Source organism: Tamandua tetradactyla, chromosome 7 (genome assembly GCF_023851605.1).
Source record: "Tamandua tetradactyla isolate mTamTet1 chromosome 7, mTamTet1.pri, whole genome shotgun sequence".
NCBI classification, from domain to species: domain Eukaryota; kingdom Metazoa; phylum Chordata; class Mammalia; order Pilosa; family Myrmecophagidae; genus Tamandua; species Tamandua tetradactyla.
Genome location: NC_135333.1, coordinates 96,194,482 through 96,214,051, shown reverse-complemented (window position 1 = coordinate 96,214,051; position 19,570 = coordinate 96,194,482). Strand labels below are relative to the sequence as shown.

The following is a 19,570-nucleotide window of genomic DNA, read 5'->3' as shown; positions in this document are numbered from 1 at the left end:
GAAAATAGGATTAGTGAACTGGAGGATGGAATATCTGAAATCTGACAAGCAAAAGAAAATATAGGGAAAAGAATGGGAAAATACAAGCAGGATCTAAGGAATTGAATAACATGAAGTGCACAGATATACATATTGTGGCTGTCCAAGAAGAAGAGAAGGGAAAAGGAGGAGAAAAACTAATGGAGGAAATTATCACTGAAAATTTCCCAACTCTTATGAAAGACTTAAAATTACAGATGCAAGAAGTGCAGCGTACCGCAAACAATATAGATCCAAATAGACATACTCCAAGACACTTACTAATCAGAATGTCAGATGTTAAGGAGCAAGAGCAAATCTTGAAAGCAGCAAGAGAAAAACAATCCATCACATACAAGGAAAGCCCAATGAGACTATGTGTAGATTTCTCAGCAGAGACCATGGAGGCGAGAAGACAATGGGATGGTATATTTAAATTATTAGAAGAGACAAGCTGCCAACCAAAAATTCTATATCCAGTAAAATTGTCCTTCAAAAATCAGGGTGAAATTAAAACATTTTCAGGCAAAAAAATCCCTGATAATTTGTGACCAAGACCAGCTCTGCAAGAAATACTAAAGGGAGCAGTAGAGACAGATAGGAAAAGACAGTTGCGAGAGTTGTGGAGAACAGTGTAGAATTGAAGACTATCAGTAAAGATAAAAAGAAGAAAAGTGAGATATGACATATAAAATCCAAAAGGCAAAATGGTAGAAGAAAGTACTACCCCTACAGTAATAACACTACATGTTTATGGATTAAACTCCCCAACCAAAAGACATAGACTGGCAGATTGGATTAAAAACAACACTCATATATATGCTGTCTACAAGGAACTGCATCTTAGACCCAAGGATAAACATAGGTTGAAAGTGAAAGGCTGGGAAAAGATATTTCATGCAAATAACAATCAGAAAAGAGCAGGAGTAGCTATACTAATATCCAACAAATTAGACTTCAAATGTAAAACAGGTAAAAGAGACAAAGAAGGACACTGTATTAATAAAAGGAACAGTTCAACAAGAAGACATAACAATCATAAATATTGGTGCACTGAGCTAGAATGCTCCAAAATATGTGAGGCAAACACTGAGAACACTGGAAAGAGAAACAGACACATCTATCATAATAGTTGGAGACTTCAATTCCCATCTCTCATCATTGGACAGAACATCTAGACAGAGGCTCAATAAAGAAGCAGAGAATTTGGATAATACAATAAATGAGCTAGACTTAACAGACATTTATAGAACATTACACCCCACAACACCAGGATATACCTTTTTCTCAAGTGCTTGTGGATCATTCTCAAGGATAGACCATATCTGAGTCACACAACAAGTCTTAATAAATATAAAAAGATTGAAATCATACAAAACACTTTCTCAGATCATAAAGGAATGAGGTTGGAAATCAATAATAGGCAGAGTGCCAGAAAATTCACAAATATATGGAGGCTCAGCAACACACTTTTAAACAACCAGAGGGTCAAGGAAGAAATTACAAGAGAAATCAGTAAGTATCTCAAGGCAAATGAAAATGAAAATACAACTTATCAAAATTTATGGGATGCAGCAAAGGCAGTATTAAGAGGCAAATTTATTGCCCTAAAATGCCTATATCAAAAAAGAAGAAAGAGCAAAAGCCAAGGAATTGACTATCCACTTAGAATAACTAGAGGAAGAACAGCAAACTAACCCCAAAGGAAGCAAAAGGAAAGAAATAATAAAGATTACAGCAGAAATAAATGAAGTTGAGAACATGAAAACAATCAAGAAAATCAACAAAACCAAAAGTTGGTTCTATGAGAAAATGAAAATGGACCCTTAGTGAGGCTAACGAAAAGAAGAGAGAGGATGCAAATAAATAAAATCAGAAATGGAAAAGGAGACATAACCACTGACCCCACAGAAATAAAGGAAATAATGAGAGGATCATTGAACGACTTTATGCTAATAAACTTGACAATGCAGATGAAACAACTTCTTGGAAAGGCATGAACAACCAACATTGACTTGAGAAGAGATAGACGACCTCAACAAACAAATCACAAGTAAAAAAATGGAATCAGTTACTAAGAAGCTCCCCAAAAACAAAAGTCCAGGACCAGATGGCTTCACATGTGAATTCTACCAAACATTCAAGAAAGAATTAGTACCAATCCTGCTCAAACTCTTCAAAAAAATTGAAGAGGAGGGAAAGCCACCTAATTCATTCTGCAAAGCCAATATCATCCTCAAACCAAAGCCAGATAAAGATATTACAAAAAAGGAAAACTACAGACCAATCTCTCTGATGAATATAGATGCAAAAATCCTCAGCAAAATTCTTGCAAATTGAATCCAGCAGCACATTAAAAGAATTATATACTCTGACCAAGTAGGATTCATCCCAGGTATGCAAGGATGGCTCAACAAATCCATTAATGTAATACACCATATCAACAAATCAAAGCAGAAAAGCATGTGATCCATCTTGATTGATGCAGAAAAGCATTTGACAAAATTCAACATCCTTTCCTGTTGAAAACACTTCAAAAGATAGAAGTAGAAGGGAACTTCCTCAACATGATAAAGGAAATATATGAAAAACCCACAGTTAACATCATCTTCAATGGAGAAAAACTGAAAACTTTCCCCCTAAGATCAGGAACAAGACAAGGGTGTCCACTGTCACCATTGTTATTCAACATTGTTTTGAAGTTCTAGCCAGAGCAGTTAGACAAGATAAAGATATCCAAGTCATCAGGATTGGAAACGATGAAGTTAAACTCTCGCTGTTTGCAAATGATATGATACTGTATGTCAAAAACCCTGAAAAATCCACAGCAAAACTACTAGACCTAATAAATAAGTATAGCAATGTGGCAGGTTACAAAATCAACACTCAAAATTCTGTAGTGTTTCTGTACACTAGTAGTGAACAATCTGAGGGGGAAGTCAAGAAAAAATTCCATTTATAGTTGCAACCAAAAGAATAAAATACTAAGGAATAAATTCAGCTAAAGAGACAAAAGACCTATACAAAGAAAACGACAAGAAATTGTTAAAAGAAGTCATAGAAGACCTAAATAAATGAAAGGGCATACCATGTTCATGGATTAGAAGACTAAATATAGTTAAGATGTCAATTCTACCTAAATTGATTTACAGATTCAATGCAATACCAATTAAAATCCCAAAAACTTACTTTTCAGAAATAGGAAAACCAATAACCAAATTTATCTGGAAGGGCAGGGTGCCCAGAATATCTAAAAGTATCCTGAGAAAGAAAAATGAAGTCAGAGGTCTTATGCTACCTGACTTTAAAGTGTATTAGAAAGCTACAGTGGTCAAAACAGCATGGTACTGGCATGAAGATAGATATACTGACAATGGAATTGAATAGAGTGTTCAAATATAGATCCTCTCACCTCTGGGCAATTGATCTTTGATGAGGCAGTCAAGCAAACTCACCTGGAACAGGACAGTCTCTTCAATGAATGGTGCCTAGAGAACTGGATATACACGTGCAAAAGAATGAAAGGGGATCCATACCTCACACCCTATACAAAAATTAACTCAAAATGGATCAAAGACCTAAACATTAGATCTAAGAATAAAACTGTTAGAAGAAAATAGGGAAATATCTTGTAAATCTTATAATAGGAGGCAGTTTCCTAGACCTTACACCCAAAGCACAAGCATTGAAGAAATAAATGAATAAATGGGAACTTCTCAAAATTCAACACTTTTGTGATCAAGAAAGTAAAAAGAAAAAAGACATCCTTCACAATGGGAGATGATATTTAGAAACAATATATCACATAAAGGTCTAGTATCCAGAATATATAAAGAGATTGTTCAACTCAACAACAAAAAGACAGACAACCCAATTACAAAATGGGCAAAAGACTTGAGCATACACTTCTCAGAAGAGGAAATACAAATGTCCAAAAGATGCACAAAAAGATGTTCAACTTCCCTGACTATTAGGGAAATGCAAATCAAAACCACAATGAGATACCATCTCACACCCTCCAGAATGGCCATTATCAATAAAGCAGAAAACGACAAGTTCTGAAGAGGATGTGGAGAAAGAGGCAACTTATCCTCTGTTGGTGGGAATGTCAAATGGCACAACCGCTGTGGAAGGCAGTTTGGCAGGTCCTCAGGAAAGTAAGTATAGAATTGCCATATGACCTGGCAAAACCATTGCTAGGTATCTGCTCAGAGGACATGAGGGCAGGGACACAAAGGGACACTTGCACACCAATGTTTATAGCAACATTATTTACAATTGCCAAGAGATAGAAATGGCCAAAATGTCCATCAACAGACAAGTGGCTAAACAAGCTGTGGTATATACATACGGTGTAATATTATGCAGCTATAAAACAGAATAAAGTTATGAAGTAAGTAACAATATGGATGGACCTTAAGGACGTTATGCTGAGTGAGATTAGCCAAAAACAAAAGAACGAATACTGTGTGGTCTCACTGATATGAACCAACATTAATGAATAACTTGAAGAATTTCAGTAAAGAACAGAGACAAACAGGAGCTAGAAATAGGGTAGATATTGGGTAATTGGAACTGAAGGGATACAGATTGTGCAATGGGACTGATTGTAAAAATTCAGAAATGGATAGCACAATGCTACCTAACTGTAATACAATAATGTTAGAACACTGAATGAAGCCAAACGTATCAATGATAGAGGGTAGAAGCCTAGGGGCACAAATGAAATCAGAAGGAAAGATAGACGATAAAGACTGAGATGGTATAATCAAGGAGTGCCTAGAGTGTATAATGATAGTGACTAAATGTACAAATTTAAAAATGTTTTTGCGTGAGGAAGAACAAAGGAATGTCAATCCTGCAGGGTGTTGAAAATAGATGGTAATTAATATTTTAAAATTTTAACTTACATGTAAGACTAAAGCAAAAAATGTTTGGTACAGAATTTATATTTTGACAATGCATTTCCTAATATAACTTATCTGGACAGCTTAATTGAATACCATAAGTACATGGAACCTTGGGTAGGACATGAGATTTTGTAGGTTTGTCCATATTGATGCCCCAATGAATCCCGGAGTGATTTGAACAGTGAATAAAAAGTATTTGCAAAGTCCCCTCCGGAGAATGGTGAAAATGGGGGAGAATTCAAAAAAAAAAGTACTTGCAAAGTCCCCTTGGGGGAATGGTGAGAAAGGGGGAAAATTCAGTCTCCCCAAGTGGAAAATTCTTGATATTCTCACAAGCAGTAGGGACAACCAAAGCAATAGACTAAGCCCCCAATCTTGGGATTTGTTCACATGAAACTTAACCCCACAAAGAATAGGCTAAACCTACTTAAAATTAGGCCTAAGAGTCACCCCCAAGAGAACCTCTTTTGTTGATCAGATGTAGCCTCTCTCTCTCAGCCAACATGACAAGCAAACTCACTGCCCTCCCCCTCTCTACGTGGGACATGACTCCCAGGGGTATAGACCTTCCTGGCAGTGTGGGACAGAAATCCTAGAATGAGCTGGGATTCAGCATCAAGGGATTGAGAAAACCTTCTCCACCAAAACCGGGAAGAGTGAAATGAGACAAAGTGTCAATGGCTGAGAGATTCCAAACAGAGTGGAGAGGTTATCCTGGAATTTATTCTTACACATTAAATGATATCACCTTTTTATTTAAGGTGTAATGGAGAGGCTGGAGGGAACTGCCTGAAAATGTAGAGCTGTGTTCCAGTAGCCATGTTTCTTGAAGATGATTTTATAATGATATAGTTTTCACAGTGTGACTGTGTGATTGTGAAAACCTTGTGTCTGATACTCTTTTTATCTACCTTTTCGACTGGTGAGTAAAACATATAGATTAAAAATAAATAATAGGGGGAACAAATGTTAAAATAAATTTAGTAGATTAAAATGCTAGTGACCAATGAAAGGCAGGGGTAAGGGGTATGGTATGTATGATTTGTTTTCTGTTTTCTTATTTCTTTTTTGCAAATTAATACAAATATTCTAAGAAATGATCATGAAAAGAAATCAGTTTACCAAAAAAAAAAAAGTGTACTTTGAAATTTACTGCTTTTTTGTTTATATGTTCTACTTCATGATAAATAATGTTTAAAAAAAGAAAATCAAGGGCTTGAAAGTTCCCTTTGGGAACTGGGGCATAAGAAGGAAATATTCAACTTCTCCATTTGGAGAATTCCTGATATTCTTGCAAGCAGCGGAGACAACCAAATCAATAGTCTGAGCCCTTGATCTTGGGGTTTGCCCAGATGAAACATTCCTGCAAAGGATAGGCTAAGCCTACATATAATTACATCTAAGAGTCACCCCCAGAGAACCTTTTTGTTGCTCAGAAGTGGCCTCTCTCTCTAAGCCAACTCGGCAGGTGAACACACTGCCTTCCCCCCACTACATGAGACAGACTCCCAGGGGTGTAAATCCCCCTGGCAACATGGGACAGAAGTCCTGGGATTCGCTGGACCCGGCATGATGAGACTGAGAAAGCCTTCTTGACCAAAATGGAGAGAAGAAAGAAATGAGACGATAAAACATTTTAGTAACTGAGAGATCTTAAACAGGTTTGAGAGGTTATTCTTAGGCATCATATAGATATCCCTTTTTAGTTTATGTTGTATTGGAGTAGCTAGAGGGAAGTACCTGAAGCTGTTCAACTATATTTTAGTAGTCTTGATTCTTGGAGACAATTGTATAACAATATAGCTTTTACACTGTGACTGTGTGATTGTGAAAACCTTGTGTCTGATGCTCTTTTTATCCAGGGTATGGGCAGATAAGTAAAAAATATATATGAATAAAAATAAATAAATAATAGGGAGGATTAGGGGTAAAATAAATTGGGTACATGGAAACATCAGTGGTCAGTGATAAGGAGAATAAGGGTATGGGATGTATGATTTTCTTTTTATTTCTTTTTCTGGAGTGATGTAAATGTTTTAAAAATGATCATGATAATAAACACACAACTATGGGATGATATTGTGAGCCATTGATTGTACACCATATATGAATTATATGTGTGTAAATATTTGTAAATAAAAATATATTTTTTTAAAAAGCCTAGTGGTTATCTTCAGATGTTGGTACATTTAATTTTTATTTTTTTAAGTGTTTTTTTTTTTGGTGTATGTTTTCCAAATATTCCATAACGTGTCACATCATCTTTATAAAAGGAAAATATTGGTGGCTTCCATTCTTTAGCTGAAAAGATATACTCAAATCTTAAATTGTGATTAACAGTGAGGGTCTGGGATTCTGGAAACATTTTTCATAGCAAGTAGTATCACTATTGTAATTTTAAAAAACTTACATAATAAAACACTAGGAGATCAATAATTTTTTTTTAAAAATCGAGGGCTTGGGCTTATTTTCTTGGAAGTCTCAATGGTTGAGAAGGTGTCCCGGGGTTCTCACATGGGAAAGTTTAATAGTTTTTTTTTTTTTTTCTTCCCCTTTTTGGACTCTCAAGGGACCCTACCAATACTTTTTAATTATCAGCCCACCATGGTCTGAGATGTACCCTGTAATCATTAAGCTATACAGAATTGAAGGCCTTATTCCCATGCTGAATTGCAGGAGTTTGGGTGTTTAAATGAGCTATCTAGACAGCTTGATTAAGGTTGTGTGTTACAGGAAATTGAGGTTATAGACGTAATAAACTTCTCTGCCTTTGATCTCATACAGGTGAAAGTCTAGAGTACATACACTATCACCTTTTACCCTGTATTCTGATTTACTTTAATCCTAACCAGAATGGCTTGATTTTTATCTCTAATTGAGACCTGATCTCTGTTTTTTGTTGCTTTAACTTTTATTGTACATAGCTATGCTAGTTTTCAGGGCTGCCCTCCACGTCTGGGTCTTAGGTGTCACAGAGTTACTCAGAGTTCCAGGGAAATTCTGTTGATACACATATAACATTCCAGTAACTGAGAGATTTTAAACAGATTTGAGAATCTAGAAATACATTTACAACTTCAGACTAAGTGTGGCTGCTGTAAGGACTTACAGTCTAGGCTCCAATTTTTTATAACTATTTTCTGAAAAAGACCTTTGTGTCTTTCCTCTTTTGTTTCTAGTTTATTTTGCACAGCACATTGTCCCCAAGGTTTATTCAGTTCATTGCATGCCTCTCAACATCCTTTCTTTTTGTAGCCACACCATATCCATCACATAAATGTATCACAGTTCATCATTTGCTTCTCAGTCACTTTACCCTTCAGCTCCTTCCATCTATTGGACATCATAGATAATGTCCAAAATAAACAAAGCATGTATTACAATATCCTCACTGGTTGTACAGTCAGTAGCATTTTTAATTTTAGACTATTTTCATTGGTCCATAAAGATAAAGAACTGAGCAACTGTCAAATCAAAACTATACTATATCGCTTGTCCCTCCCCCAGAGTTAGTTGTCCCTGGTAGTGCTGTGGTATATGGTATTGCCAGGTCATAGAGTAACTCAGTATTTAGATTTCTCAGGAATCGCCTGTTTTCCACAGTGGCTGTACCATTATACATTCCCACCAACAGTGAATAAGTGTTCCAGTTTCTCCATCCTCTCCAACATTTGTAGTTTTCTGTTTATTTTAAAGGAGCCGTTCTCATAAGTGTGAGGTGATACCTTGTTGTCTTGATTAGCATTTCCTTTATAGTTAATGAAATGAGCATCTCTTCATGTGCTTTATAGCCATATGTATTTACTCTTTGGAATAGTATCTGTTCATATCCTCTACCCATTTTTAATTGAATTGTTTGTTTTTGCTGTTGAGCTGTATAATTTCTTTATTTACACAGGTTATTATGCCTTTATCCAATAGATGGTTTCCAAATATTTTCTCCCACTGAAACTTTTTGAAAAAGTCCTTTGAGGCACAGGACTTGATCTTAAGAAGTTATCATTTATCCATATTTTCTTTCACTCCTTGCACTTTAGGTGTAAAGTTTAAGAAGCCACTCCCTCTTATTAGATCTTGAAGATGTTATGCTACATTTTCTTCTAGAAGTTTTATGGTATTGGCTCTTACATTTAGGCCTTTAATACCTTTTGAATTAATAATCTAGAGGGTGTAAGGTAGGAGTCCTCTTTCTTTTGGCTATTGATATCCAATTCTCCCTTGCCCATTCATTGAAAAGACTATTGTGTCCCCCTTCAGTGAATTTGGGGGCCTTATTGAAGATCATTTGTCCATAGATTTGGTGGTGTATCTCTGCATTCTAAATTTGATTCCATTGGTTGATACTTCTATCTTTGTGTCAGTGCCATGCTGTTTTGACCACTGTGGCTTTATAGTAAGCTCTAAAGTCAGGAAGTGTTAGTCCTCCCACTTCACTCTTCTTTTTTATGATATCTTTAGCTATTTGGGGCCTCTTTTTCTTCCAAATAAATTTCTTAACTAGCTTTTCTAAGTCTTCACGTAGGTTATTGGGATTTTGATTGGTATTGCATTGAATCTGTAGATCTGTTTGGGTAGAATTGACATATTAACAATATTCAACCTTCCTATCCATGAGCATGGAATGTCTTTCCATCTATTTAGGTCATTTTAAAATTTATTTTAACAATATTTTATAGTTTTCTGTGTACAAGTCTTTAACATCCCTGTTAGGCTTATTCCTATATACTGGATTCTTTCAGTTGCTATTTTGAATGGAATTTTTTTCCTTAATTGTCTCCTCAAATAGGTCATTACTTGTATATAGAAATACTACTGATTTTTGTACATTAGTCTTGTATCCTGCCACTTGCTGAATTTGTGTATTAGCTCAAGTAACTTCATCATAGACTTCTCAGGGGGTTCTACATATAGGATCATGTCATTACAAATAATGAAAGCTTTACTTCTTCCTTTTCCTTTTTGGACGCATTTTCTTTCTCTTCAAATTGCTCCAGCTAGGATTTCTAATACAATCTTGAGTAATAGTGGTGACAGTAGACATCCTTGTCTCATTCCTAATCTTAGGAGAAATGCTTTCAATCTCTTATTGTTAAGGATGATGCTAGCTATAAGTCTTTCATATTTTGTCCTTTATGATATTGAAAAAGTTTCCTTTGATTCTTACCTTTTGAAGTGTTTTTATCAACTGAAAAAACACTTTGAAACTGAAAAAAACTTTCAGTTTTTTATCAACTGAGAAAAGTGTTTTATGATGGCTGCTGAATTTTGTTGAATTCTTTTTTGACATCAATCGATGTGTTTATGTGATTTTTCCCCTTATGATTTGTTAATATGCTTGTATTACATTGATTGATTTTCTTGTGTTGAACCACCTTGCATTCTTGATATATACTCCACATTGTTTTGATATATTGTTCTTTATAATGTGTCATCGTATTTGATTTGCTAGTAGTTTGTTGAGAATTGTTGCATCTATGTTCATTAGGGAGATTGATGTGTAGTTTTCCTTTTGGGTAGTGTCTGTATCCAGTTTTTGGTATTAGGGTGATATTAGCTTCACAAAAGAGCTAAGTAATATTCCTTTTTCCTCAGTTTTTTGGAAGAGTTTAAGCAGGATTGTTGTTAGTTCTTTTTGGAATATTTGATATAATTTCCCTGTGAAGCCTTCTGCTCCTGGGATTTTTGGGGAGGGAACATTTTTGATGACTGATTGAATCTCTTCAACTATAATTGTTGAAATCTTCTGTTTCTTCTCAAGTCATTATAGGTAGTTTCTATGTTTTTGTTTGTTTTTTTGTTTTATTTGCATGGGCAGGCACCAGGAATTGAACGCAGGACTCCAGCATGGCAGGCGAGAACTCTGTAGGGCAGGCGAGAACAGTTTGTATGTTTTTAGAAATTTGTCCATTTGATCTGCATTACCTAGTTTGTTGGCAGATAGTTGTTCATAGTATGCTCTTAAGATTTTTAAAATTTCCTCAGTATCCATCATAACAACTCCCCCCTCTCATTTCTGATTTTTTTTAAATCAGAATGATTTTAATGCGTCTTCTCTCTTTTTTGTTTGTCAGTCTATCTAGGTGTCCATCAATTTTATTGATTTTCTCAAGAAATCAACTTTGGTTTTGTTGATTATTTTCTATTGTTTTGTTGTTTCTGCTTGAATTGCTGATTCTTTTCCTTTTTTCTTTCTTTTGCTATCCTTTCTCTAATTTTTCCAGGTAAATAGTTAAGTAGTCAGTTTTTACTTATTCTTCTTTTTTAATATAGGTGTTTAAGGCAATTCCCTCTTAGCCTTTGCTGCATCCCCTAAGTCCTGAAGTGTTGTAGTCTCATTATCATTTGTCTCAAAATATTTACCGATTTCTCCAGCAATTTCTTCTTTGACCCACTGATTATTTAAAAGTGTATTGTTCAGTCTACATATATTTGTGAAAGCCCTGGTTTTTTGGTGGTTATTAATTTCTAGCTTCATTCTTTTATGGTCAGAGGAAGTACTTTGGATAATTTCAATCTTATTAAATTTATAAAGTCTTATTTTGTGTCCCAACATATTATCTATTCTGGAGAACATCCATGTGCACTAGGTAAGAATGTATATCCTGGTGTTTTGAGGTATAATGATCTATATATGTCTATTAGATCTAATTTATTTATCACATTGTCTGAGTTCTGTATTTCCTTGTTGATCCTCTGTCTGGTTGTTCTGTCTGTAGTAGAGAGTGGTGTATTGAAGTTTCCCGCTATTGTTGAAATATCTGTAGCTCCCTTCAGTTTTGCCAGTGTTTGCCTCGTGCATTTTGGAGCTCCTTGATTAAGATGATAAACATGAATGATTGTTATTTCCTCTTGGTGATTTGTTCCTTTTATTAATAATATGTTGTGTGTTGCTTTGTCTCTTGTGACATCTTTACACTTAAAGCCTATTTTTTCTGATATTAGTGTAGCTACCTCTGCTTTCTTTTGGTTACAGCTTGCATGAAACATATTTTTCCATCCTTTTACTTTGAGTCTGTTTCCTTGGGTCTAAGATCATCTCTTGTAAACAGCATATAAATGGATTATATCTTTAATCTATTCTGCCAACCTGTATCTTTTAATTGATGAGTTTAGTCCATTAACATTCAAAGTTATTACCGTAAAATCGTTTCTTGAATCTACCATTTTATGCTTTAGTTTTTATTTGTCAGATCTACATATTCTCTCCCCTTTCTCTCTTTTCATTCTTTAAATTACCCTTTCTGGTACTTTTTAATTCTGTGCCCTCCTCCAGACCTCCCTCAACTGTCTTTTTTTTTCAGCTGGCAGGACTCCCTTTAGTATTTTTTATAGGGCAGGTCTCTTGTTGACTAGTTCTCTCAGTCTTTGTTTGTCTTTGAAGATTTTAATCTCTCCCTCAATTTCGAAGAACAACTTGGCTGGATAAAAATTCTTTTCTGGAAACCTTTCTTGTTCTGGATCTTGAATATATCATACCACTGCATTCTTGCCTCCAAGGTGCTTGTTGAGTAATCTGAACTGAGTCTTATGTGCTTTCTCTTTTATGTGGTAGATCGCTTTTCTCCTGCTTCTTCCAGGACTTTCTGCTTCTCTTCAATATTTGACAGACTGATTAGTATGTGTCATGGAGTAGGGCTATTTGGTTTTATTCTATTTGGGTTGATTTGGCTTCGTTGATTTGCATATTTATGTCTTTTATAAGGGTTGGGAAGAGTTCCCCATTAAATCTTCAACTAAACTTCCCATCCCTTTATTCTTCTCTTCTCCTGGGATACCAATGATTCTTACATTTGTGCGCCTTTTGTTGTCCATAATTTCCCTAAGATCCAGTTCCATTTTGTCCATCTTTCTTGCCATTTGTTCTTTGGTGCACTTTGGTTTGGTTGTTCTGAGTTCTAGCTCACTTATTCTTCCTTCTGCTTCTTTGAGTTTGCCACCTTGTGTCTCTAGTATATTTCTGTTTTGGTCTACTGTATCTTTCATCTTTGTGAAAGCTGCCATTTTTCTCTTTAATCTTTTGAATTCTTTGTGATCATCTAGTGTCTTCCAATTATCCTTTATTTCTTTAGAAATATCCTTGAATAGTTATTCCATATTCTGTTTCCTCTGGTGGTTTTGATTTGGTCATTTGGCTGGCCATTTCTGCCTGAATCTTCATGTGCTTTGTGATTTTCTGTTGTGTTTGGGGTATTTGATTATCTTAATAAAGTGGTTTCCTTCACTCATGTAAAATTTTGCATTTACTTGGTTTTATTTTTAATGTTCCCATTTGCACTTGATTTGTCAGTAATTCTCCACCAAACCAAGCCCAGATCTCATATAGGGGTAAATTCTGCTTGAGGGTCTATCAAGAGCCAGGCAGGCCCCAACCAAAACCATTCCTGCCAATTCTGAAGAACACCTAGGGCATTAGATGAGATTCTACAAAAGTTCCAGGCACTAGGGTAACTTTCCAGAAAGCTACAAGCTCCAGGTGGGTCCCTGGACTAGACAAGTTCTGAAATGCAGAGGGGCCAGCCTCTCCAGAACATCAACTAGTTCTATCCCCCCATCCCATATTATCAGTGACCCCTTCCAACATGAAAAAGTTAGAATGAGCATAGCCCAAATACCCCTAAAGAGTGGGAGAAAGATAAAAGATGATGATGGAATTATACAAAAAGGTAGGATTTAACAAATGAGTGCTGAATCAGAATATTGCTATTTTTTTAAATCTCCAGTACCTTAGAGCAGCTAGAAATAAAACCTAAAATTGTGGAATTGTAACCCATACCAAACTCTGAAATCTGTTCTACAGCTAATTGTTGCAATGTGTTTTGACTTCTTGTGAGTGTCTTATTCATCTTTATATTCTCAGCACCTTAAAACAGAGGAAGGTACCTGATAGTCACTGCATAAATGTGTGGTGAAAAAAATGAAGAAACTGAAGAAAAAAGAAGCATGTACTCTACTTCTTTGTCTGCTAGTTTTTACTTTCCTTTTGTTCTTGCTCAGATTCTAGAAGTATTAACCATAATATTTGGAGTTAATTGTTTTAATGGGTAGTGAATTTTATTAGAATATTTTAAAACATTTCAAAGAATAGAGGGACTGCTTGGAGTCAAGAATTTTTAAAATAAAGGGAAGAAATCTGTTGTTGACAATTTACTGAGTTACCAGCCTAGACACCACAAATCATAGAAACCAACTCTTCTCTTTGATTTTAAAAAGGTGAAATTGTCTTCTATAAAAAAAGACAGTAGACCAGAGAGAGGTATTCTCTATAATGAGGAAAATAAATTATCAAAATGGCTTCTATGGGTGATTTCCTCCTTTTGGTGAGCTGGATGGCTCATTTCAGTTATCCAGGCTGCTGGCAGAGAGACCTGCCACCAGAGACCACACACTCTGCTCTCTTTGTCTGCATTGTCTCACATTTCAAACCCTGTCCAGCCCTTATCTTTTGAGTCAGCTTTTCTCCATGTAGTGAAGTTCCTGCATGTCAAAGAGTGTTTTCTCATTTATGTGAAACATTCCTGTAGAGTAGCTAGATAAAACTATAAAGAAATGGACTGGCATAATGTATTAAACAACGAGTTTGTCTTTCCAAAAGAGGAATGACTGATCAGTTACTAATGCAGCTAAAAACCAAGATCAGAGTAAAAGAGACAGTCAACACCTGTTCTAAATCAGACTGATGAAAAAGTTAATCACCAAGTTTAGGTGAATTTTTCTGAAAATATGATTTCTTTACCTTTCAGGACTTGATGGTTCAGCATATGAATATTAAGTTCCTCTTACACTTTAGAAAATTGAGTGGAGTTTATGAAGGTCTAAGAGAGCTTCTGTGGAGAAGGATATATGAGGTATAATCAAGTACTAAGTGGTGTGGTACGAAGCAGTATCTATAGGAATTCAAAGAACAAAAAGAGCAATGCACTCTTGTGCGCATGAGGTAACACTTCTGTGCTTGGACGTGTGTTTCAGAAGCAATATTAGTTTTTAGTCGTGAGACTCATTGTGCCTTATTCTCTCACCTGTGCCACACCCACCCACCCCCAAACAGACTATGCACCTCATTACGCTCACTCTGTACACACAGGCATGTTGGGGGACTACTCTGATACAAGAAAGAGACAGTAGAAAGAGACTGCATCTTCTTTTGTGACATAGAGTGGTAAAGAGCAGCAAACATGTCGTGTTGACTTCCTTACACATTGTGCTGGTTTGAAAGGATGTATGTGCCTAGAAATGCCATGTTTTAATCAAAATCCCTTTTCATAAAGGTAGAATAATCCCTATTCAATACTCTATGTTTGAAACCAAAATAAAATCATCTCCCTGGAGATGTGATTTAATCAAGAGTGGTTGTTAAACTGGATTAGATGGCATGTCTCCACCCATTTGGGTGGGTCTTGATAAGTTTCTGGAGTTCTATAAAGAGGAAACATTTTGGAGAATGAAGGAGATTCAGAGAGAGCAGAGAAGAGCGACACAGCTACGAGAAGCAGAGTCCATCAACCAGCGACCTTTGGAGACGAAGAAGGAAAATGCCTCCCGGAGAGCTTCATGAAACAAGAAGCCAGGAGAAGAAGTTAGCAGATGACGCCTTGCTTGCCATGTGCCCTTCCAGCTGAGAGAGAAACCCTGACTGTGTTCGCCATGTGCCTTCTCACTTGAGAGAGAAACCCTAAACTTCATCGGCCTTCTTAAACCAAGGTATCTTTCCCTGGATGGATGCCTTTGATAGGACATTTCTATAGATTTGTTTTAATAGGGACATTTTCTTGGCCTTAGAACTGTAAACTAGCAACTTATTAAATTCCCCCTTTTCAAAGCTATTCTGTTTCTGGTATATTGCAGTCTGGCAGCTAGCAAACTAGAACATATGTCCTCTTCATTACCAAGCACTTTAGTTACTTGATTATTCAAGTCTCTTGAAACTATATCTTTCTTTCCGTTTCTATTTTTATCAGCCCAACTCAAGTCTTTTTTGTCTCAGCTGAGTCTCTTACAATATCCTCATCACTGTCTCTTCATTTCTAGAAACATATATCTACTCCACAGTCATCTTCCAAAGCAATGCTTTCATCACACTTCAAAGTCTTTGTGAGTAGGGCAATTTGCATTTATTGAGAATCTGACAACATGCAGGAACTTTCCATTCATTATCTCATGTTTGCTTCCCTTCAGAGGAACAGGAGAACTAGCCTGGGGGACAGGGCTGTGTTGTCAGTTAACAGGAATACTGGTTATTGGGGGATTGAGCACATAAAAAGTATGCTTTTGATTCTTTTCCTGTAATGTTTCATATTTTGACTGATGATCTTTTACACTGATTCTTCTTGCATTTTTCATTTGCATTTTCATCACTGTACATATTAGTTGCATGTTGAAAAGACTAACTTCTGGAGAACAAACTTAGGGGACAAGAGGGTTTGGGGAACAATTACTCTTCCTTATCCTCCCCTACCCCCATCCCCATCTCTGAAGCCACATTTTGGCAGACATTAAGTGCTTAAGACTTAATGGAAAGAGATGTAGGAAGGGAGGAAGGGAGGGAGGAAGGAGGAAAGGGAGGGAGGGAGGGAGGAAGGCGGTGGGATGGTAAAGGAGAGAGGGAAGGGCGAAATGCTGTAGGAGAATAGAAGAGGAAAGGAATAGCTCTATTGGGGGTGGCACAGAAAAGTGTTCACAGAAGTGATGGTGTTTGACTTGAATCTTGAGGAACAGGAAAGAATTAGGTAGAAGGATGAGCTTTCCAGAAAAATCAAAGAGGGTGACCTGTGGAGAGGCATGCAGTGTTTGGAGAAGGTCAAGAGAAGTCTGGTGTGATTGGAGGTCAGGGTAGTAGACCAGAAGAGAAGGAAGAAAGAAAATGGAGCCAGACTAGAGTCAAAATGTGTGCTGTGTTGTGGACTTGGACTTTGTAGACGAGAACACAACAGAAAATTGACACAAACAGCTGTAGAAAACCTTGTTGAAGTTTTTTCAGTTTGGCTGGAAGTGAATGCTGAACTTCTTTGTGAATCATGTTCAGGAAAATAAAGGATTAGAGCAATAGAATTATTTTTTGAATGTTAGAGAGATGTGGGAAATCTATACTTTCCTGAGTCATTTGTGGCTTATTTTAATGGCTGAATCTTTGAAGAAAAAAAAAGCAGCTGCATTAAACAGAGGGCAATTTTTATGTTATAAATTATCTTCCATCAATTAAAACACCTATAGTGCTGGATGATAAAGGCTTAAGATTGCCAATAAGATTGAGATTTTTTAGAGTTTAGATTCTTTGTAAGTGCATTGGGATCCATGCATGTGAAATATTTCCATATCTTTTTAAAAATGTGATTATATTAAAGTGACTCAGATTCTATTTTTAATGATAATAGCTTGTATTTTTTACCATGCTCTTAGCACATCTTTGAATATGGGATCATTTTATACTTTTCAATTTAGAGGCCAGATATGTTCTGCTTCACTTTTAATACTCGTCTGTTCATGAGGCAACACTTCTATGCTTGGACATGTGTTTCGGAAGCAGTAGGTATTAGTTTTTAGTCAGAAGGCCCATTGCTCCTTATCCTCTCACCTGTGCCACACCCCCCCACCCCCAAACAGACCATGCACTTCATTCAGTGCACTCACATCCGTAGACACAGGCATATTAGGGGGCTACTCTGATACAAGAGAGAATTTACTCGCTGTGCTTGCTAGGAAATCTAAGGCGTCTCCATTACTCAGAATGAATCTGGTGTAACCCTCTTTGAAGCTGGAGAAGAGCCCTGGACTACCTTTAAGTCATGTGGCCATCCTGGGTTAGGGCTTCCTTGAAGTTGTGCTTACAGAGGTGCTAATGCGCTAGCCCCAAGGTTGATGACAGTCTGCCTCTATTAGTCACCCTTCAGGCAGAAATAAAAGGGAAAAGTAAAGATAGTTCTAGAGGACATTTGGGAATTGTTACTTTAAGAGTAGAAATTTTCTCTGTCTTAACAAATTAAATTGTGGCTTAGCCTCTCTGTGTCAAACTACGTCAGACTTTATCAACACTGTAAATTACCTGAAATTAGTAAAAGACAAAACTATGTTACTAGGTTACAAATGAACTGAATCCTAGTATAACAGTAAAGCCCCTAGCAACGCAGAATGTGTATAAAATAGTTTTCATTAAGAAAAAGCGTTTTTATAATCACATTTAATCATTACTTTTTCTGAAATATTTTCGTCACCTCGGTAGTGCTTATTTCCACAGTACAAACTCATTTTTCCTGGCTTTCACCGTTTACATACTGTTCGTGCATTAAGAACTTGTTGAGAACTTTTTTTTTTTAACTCGTTTTTCAGGTGAAATATATCCTGAACAGCTTCAAGACAAAGATGATTTTAGGGGGGGAGGTATTTCCTCTCCAGGTTTGACATTATCAGGATAGGAATAATTTTTAATTGCTGTAAGCAAATTTCTTTTGAATTCCACCAAAAGTCTTATTGTGCCTTTGAAGTCACTTTTTAAGTTGCAATTACCAGGCAACACATTTTTATCTAAAAGAGTTCAGTTTCTTTCTTTGATTAAGTGTTACAGTTCCACTCTATTCAGTGGTAGCTTCAGAGGTTAGTCTGATCAGAGTTGAAATATTTCTGCTGCTTGCTTCCTATACCTCCTGATCCCTGGGTGCTGATTATCCCTTTGACTGAAGAACAGCCATGGCTCAGATGTTCTAGGTGTTTCCCAGTATTTAGCCAAGTCAGATTGGTAGGCAGGAGGGAGCAGGTTTGGTATTTTGTTGAATTTGTGACTGTTTGTCTAGGAATGCAGACCTCGAGATGACTCTGGAGCGAGCAGTGAGTATGCTCGATGCAGACCACACGCCACTGCCTAGGATTTCTGCTGCAGCTACCTTCATACAGCATGAGTGCTTCCAGAAATCTGAAGCCCGGAAAAGAGTGAGTATCACCTTCATAGTGTGCAAAACCACACGCACTTTCATGTCTAGTATGGCCCTGAAAACTGAGACTGCCACTTTATTTGAAATTTAAAATGTTTATTGAACTTCTCTTTTATTAAGAAGAAAATCCAGAAAAACAATTTCCCTGCAATTAAGAAACCGAAAAAGTAAGTCACTGTACAAGCCGCATTCTTTTTTGCCTTTCTTCCTCACTTCCTCTTTTAGAAACATCCTTTAGAAGCAAGTACTATGAAGTCTGTGTATTTCCAGTTTTCTCTGAGAGAATTTATGTGTGTGTGTGTGTGTGTGTGTGTATGTATAACAGGCTAATTTTTCTTTAATTAAAAGATATGAAATACAAGCGGTGTTTTTGTAACTTTAAAATTCTCAACATATACATTTCATAATTTCTAATTTTTCATTTTGTAATAATTGTTCAATGGGGAGCCTTCCACAAAAATGAAATCAATTAGTCATTTTATATTTGTTTTTTTAGAGTGATATATTTGTGGGAGGAAAAATCACACAGTTCAGAAAAGTATGTTTCTCTCTTATTTCAGTCTCCTTTTCTTGGGGTAGAATCAATTTTGGGGTATCTTTCCAGAGATAGTCTTTGCATGTAGAAATATTTGTTGGATGTGTTGGTGGGATATAATTTTTGTTTAAAAGAAAATCACAATTATATATTATTCACAGTACTCTGTACTTTTTTATTCAATTAAC

At 36.3% G+C, this 19,570-nt stretch overlaps 1 protein-coding gene across 2 annotated transcripts in view; it reads left to right on the top strand.

Annotated features, from left to right (window-relative positions):
* PKP2 (plakophilin 2) overlaps positions 1-19,570 on the top strand; it is a 121,544-nt gene that overhangs the window by 35,230 nt on the left and 66,744 nt on the right. For both annotated transcript variants that reach the window (XM_077170496.1, XM_077170495.1), the window contains exon 4: positions 18,710-18,845. In XM_077170496.1, coding sequence (XP_077026611.1) covers positions 18,710-18,845 — 136 coding nt within the window. The remainder of the gene's footprint in view (positions 1-18,709; positions 18,846-19,570) is intronic.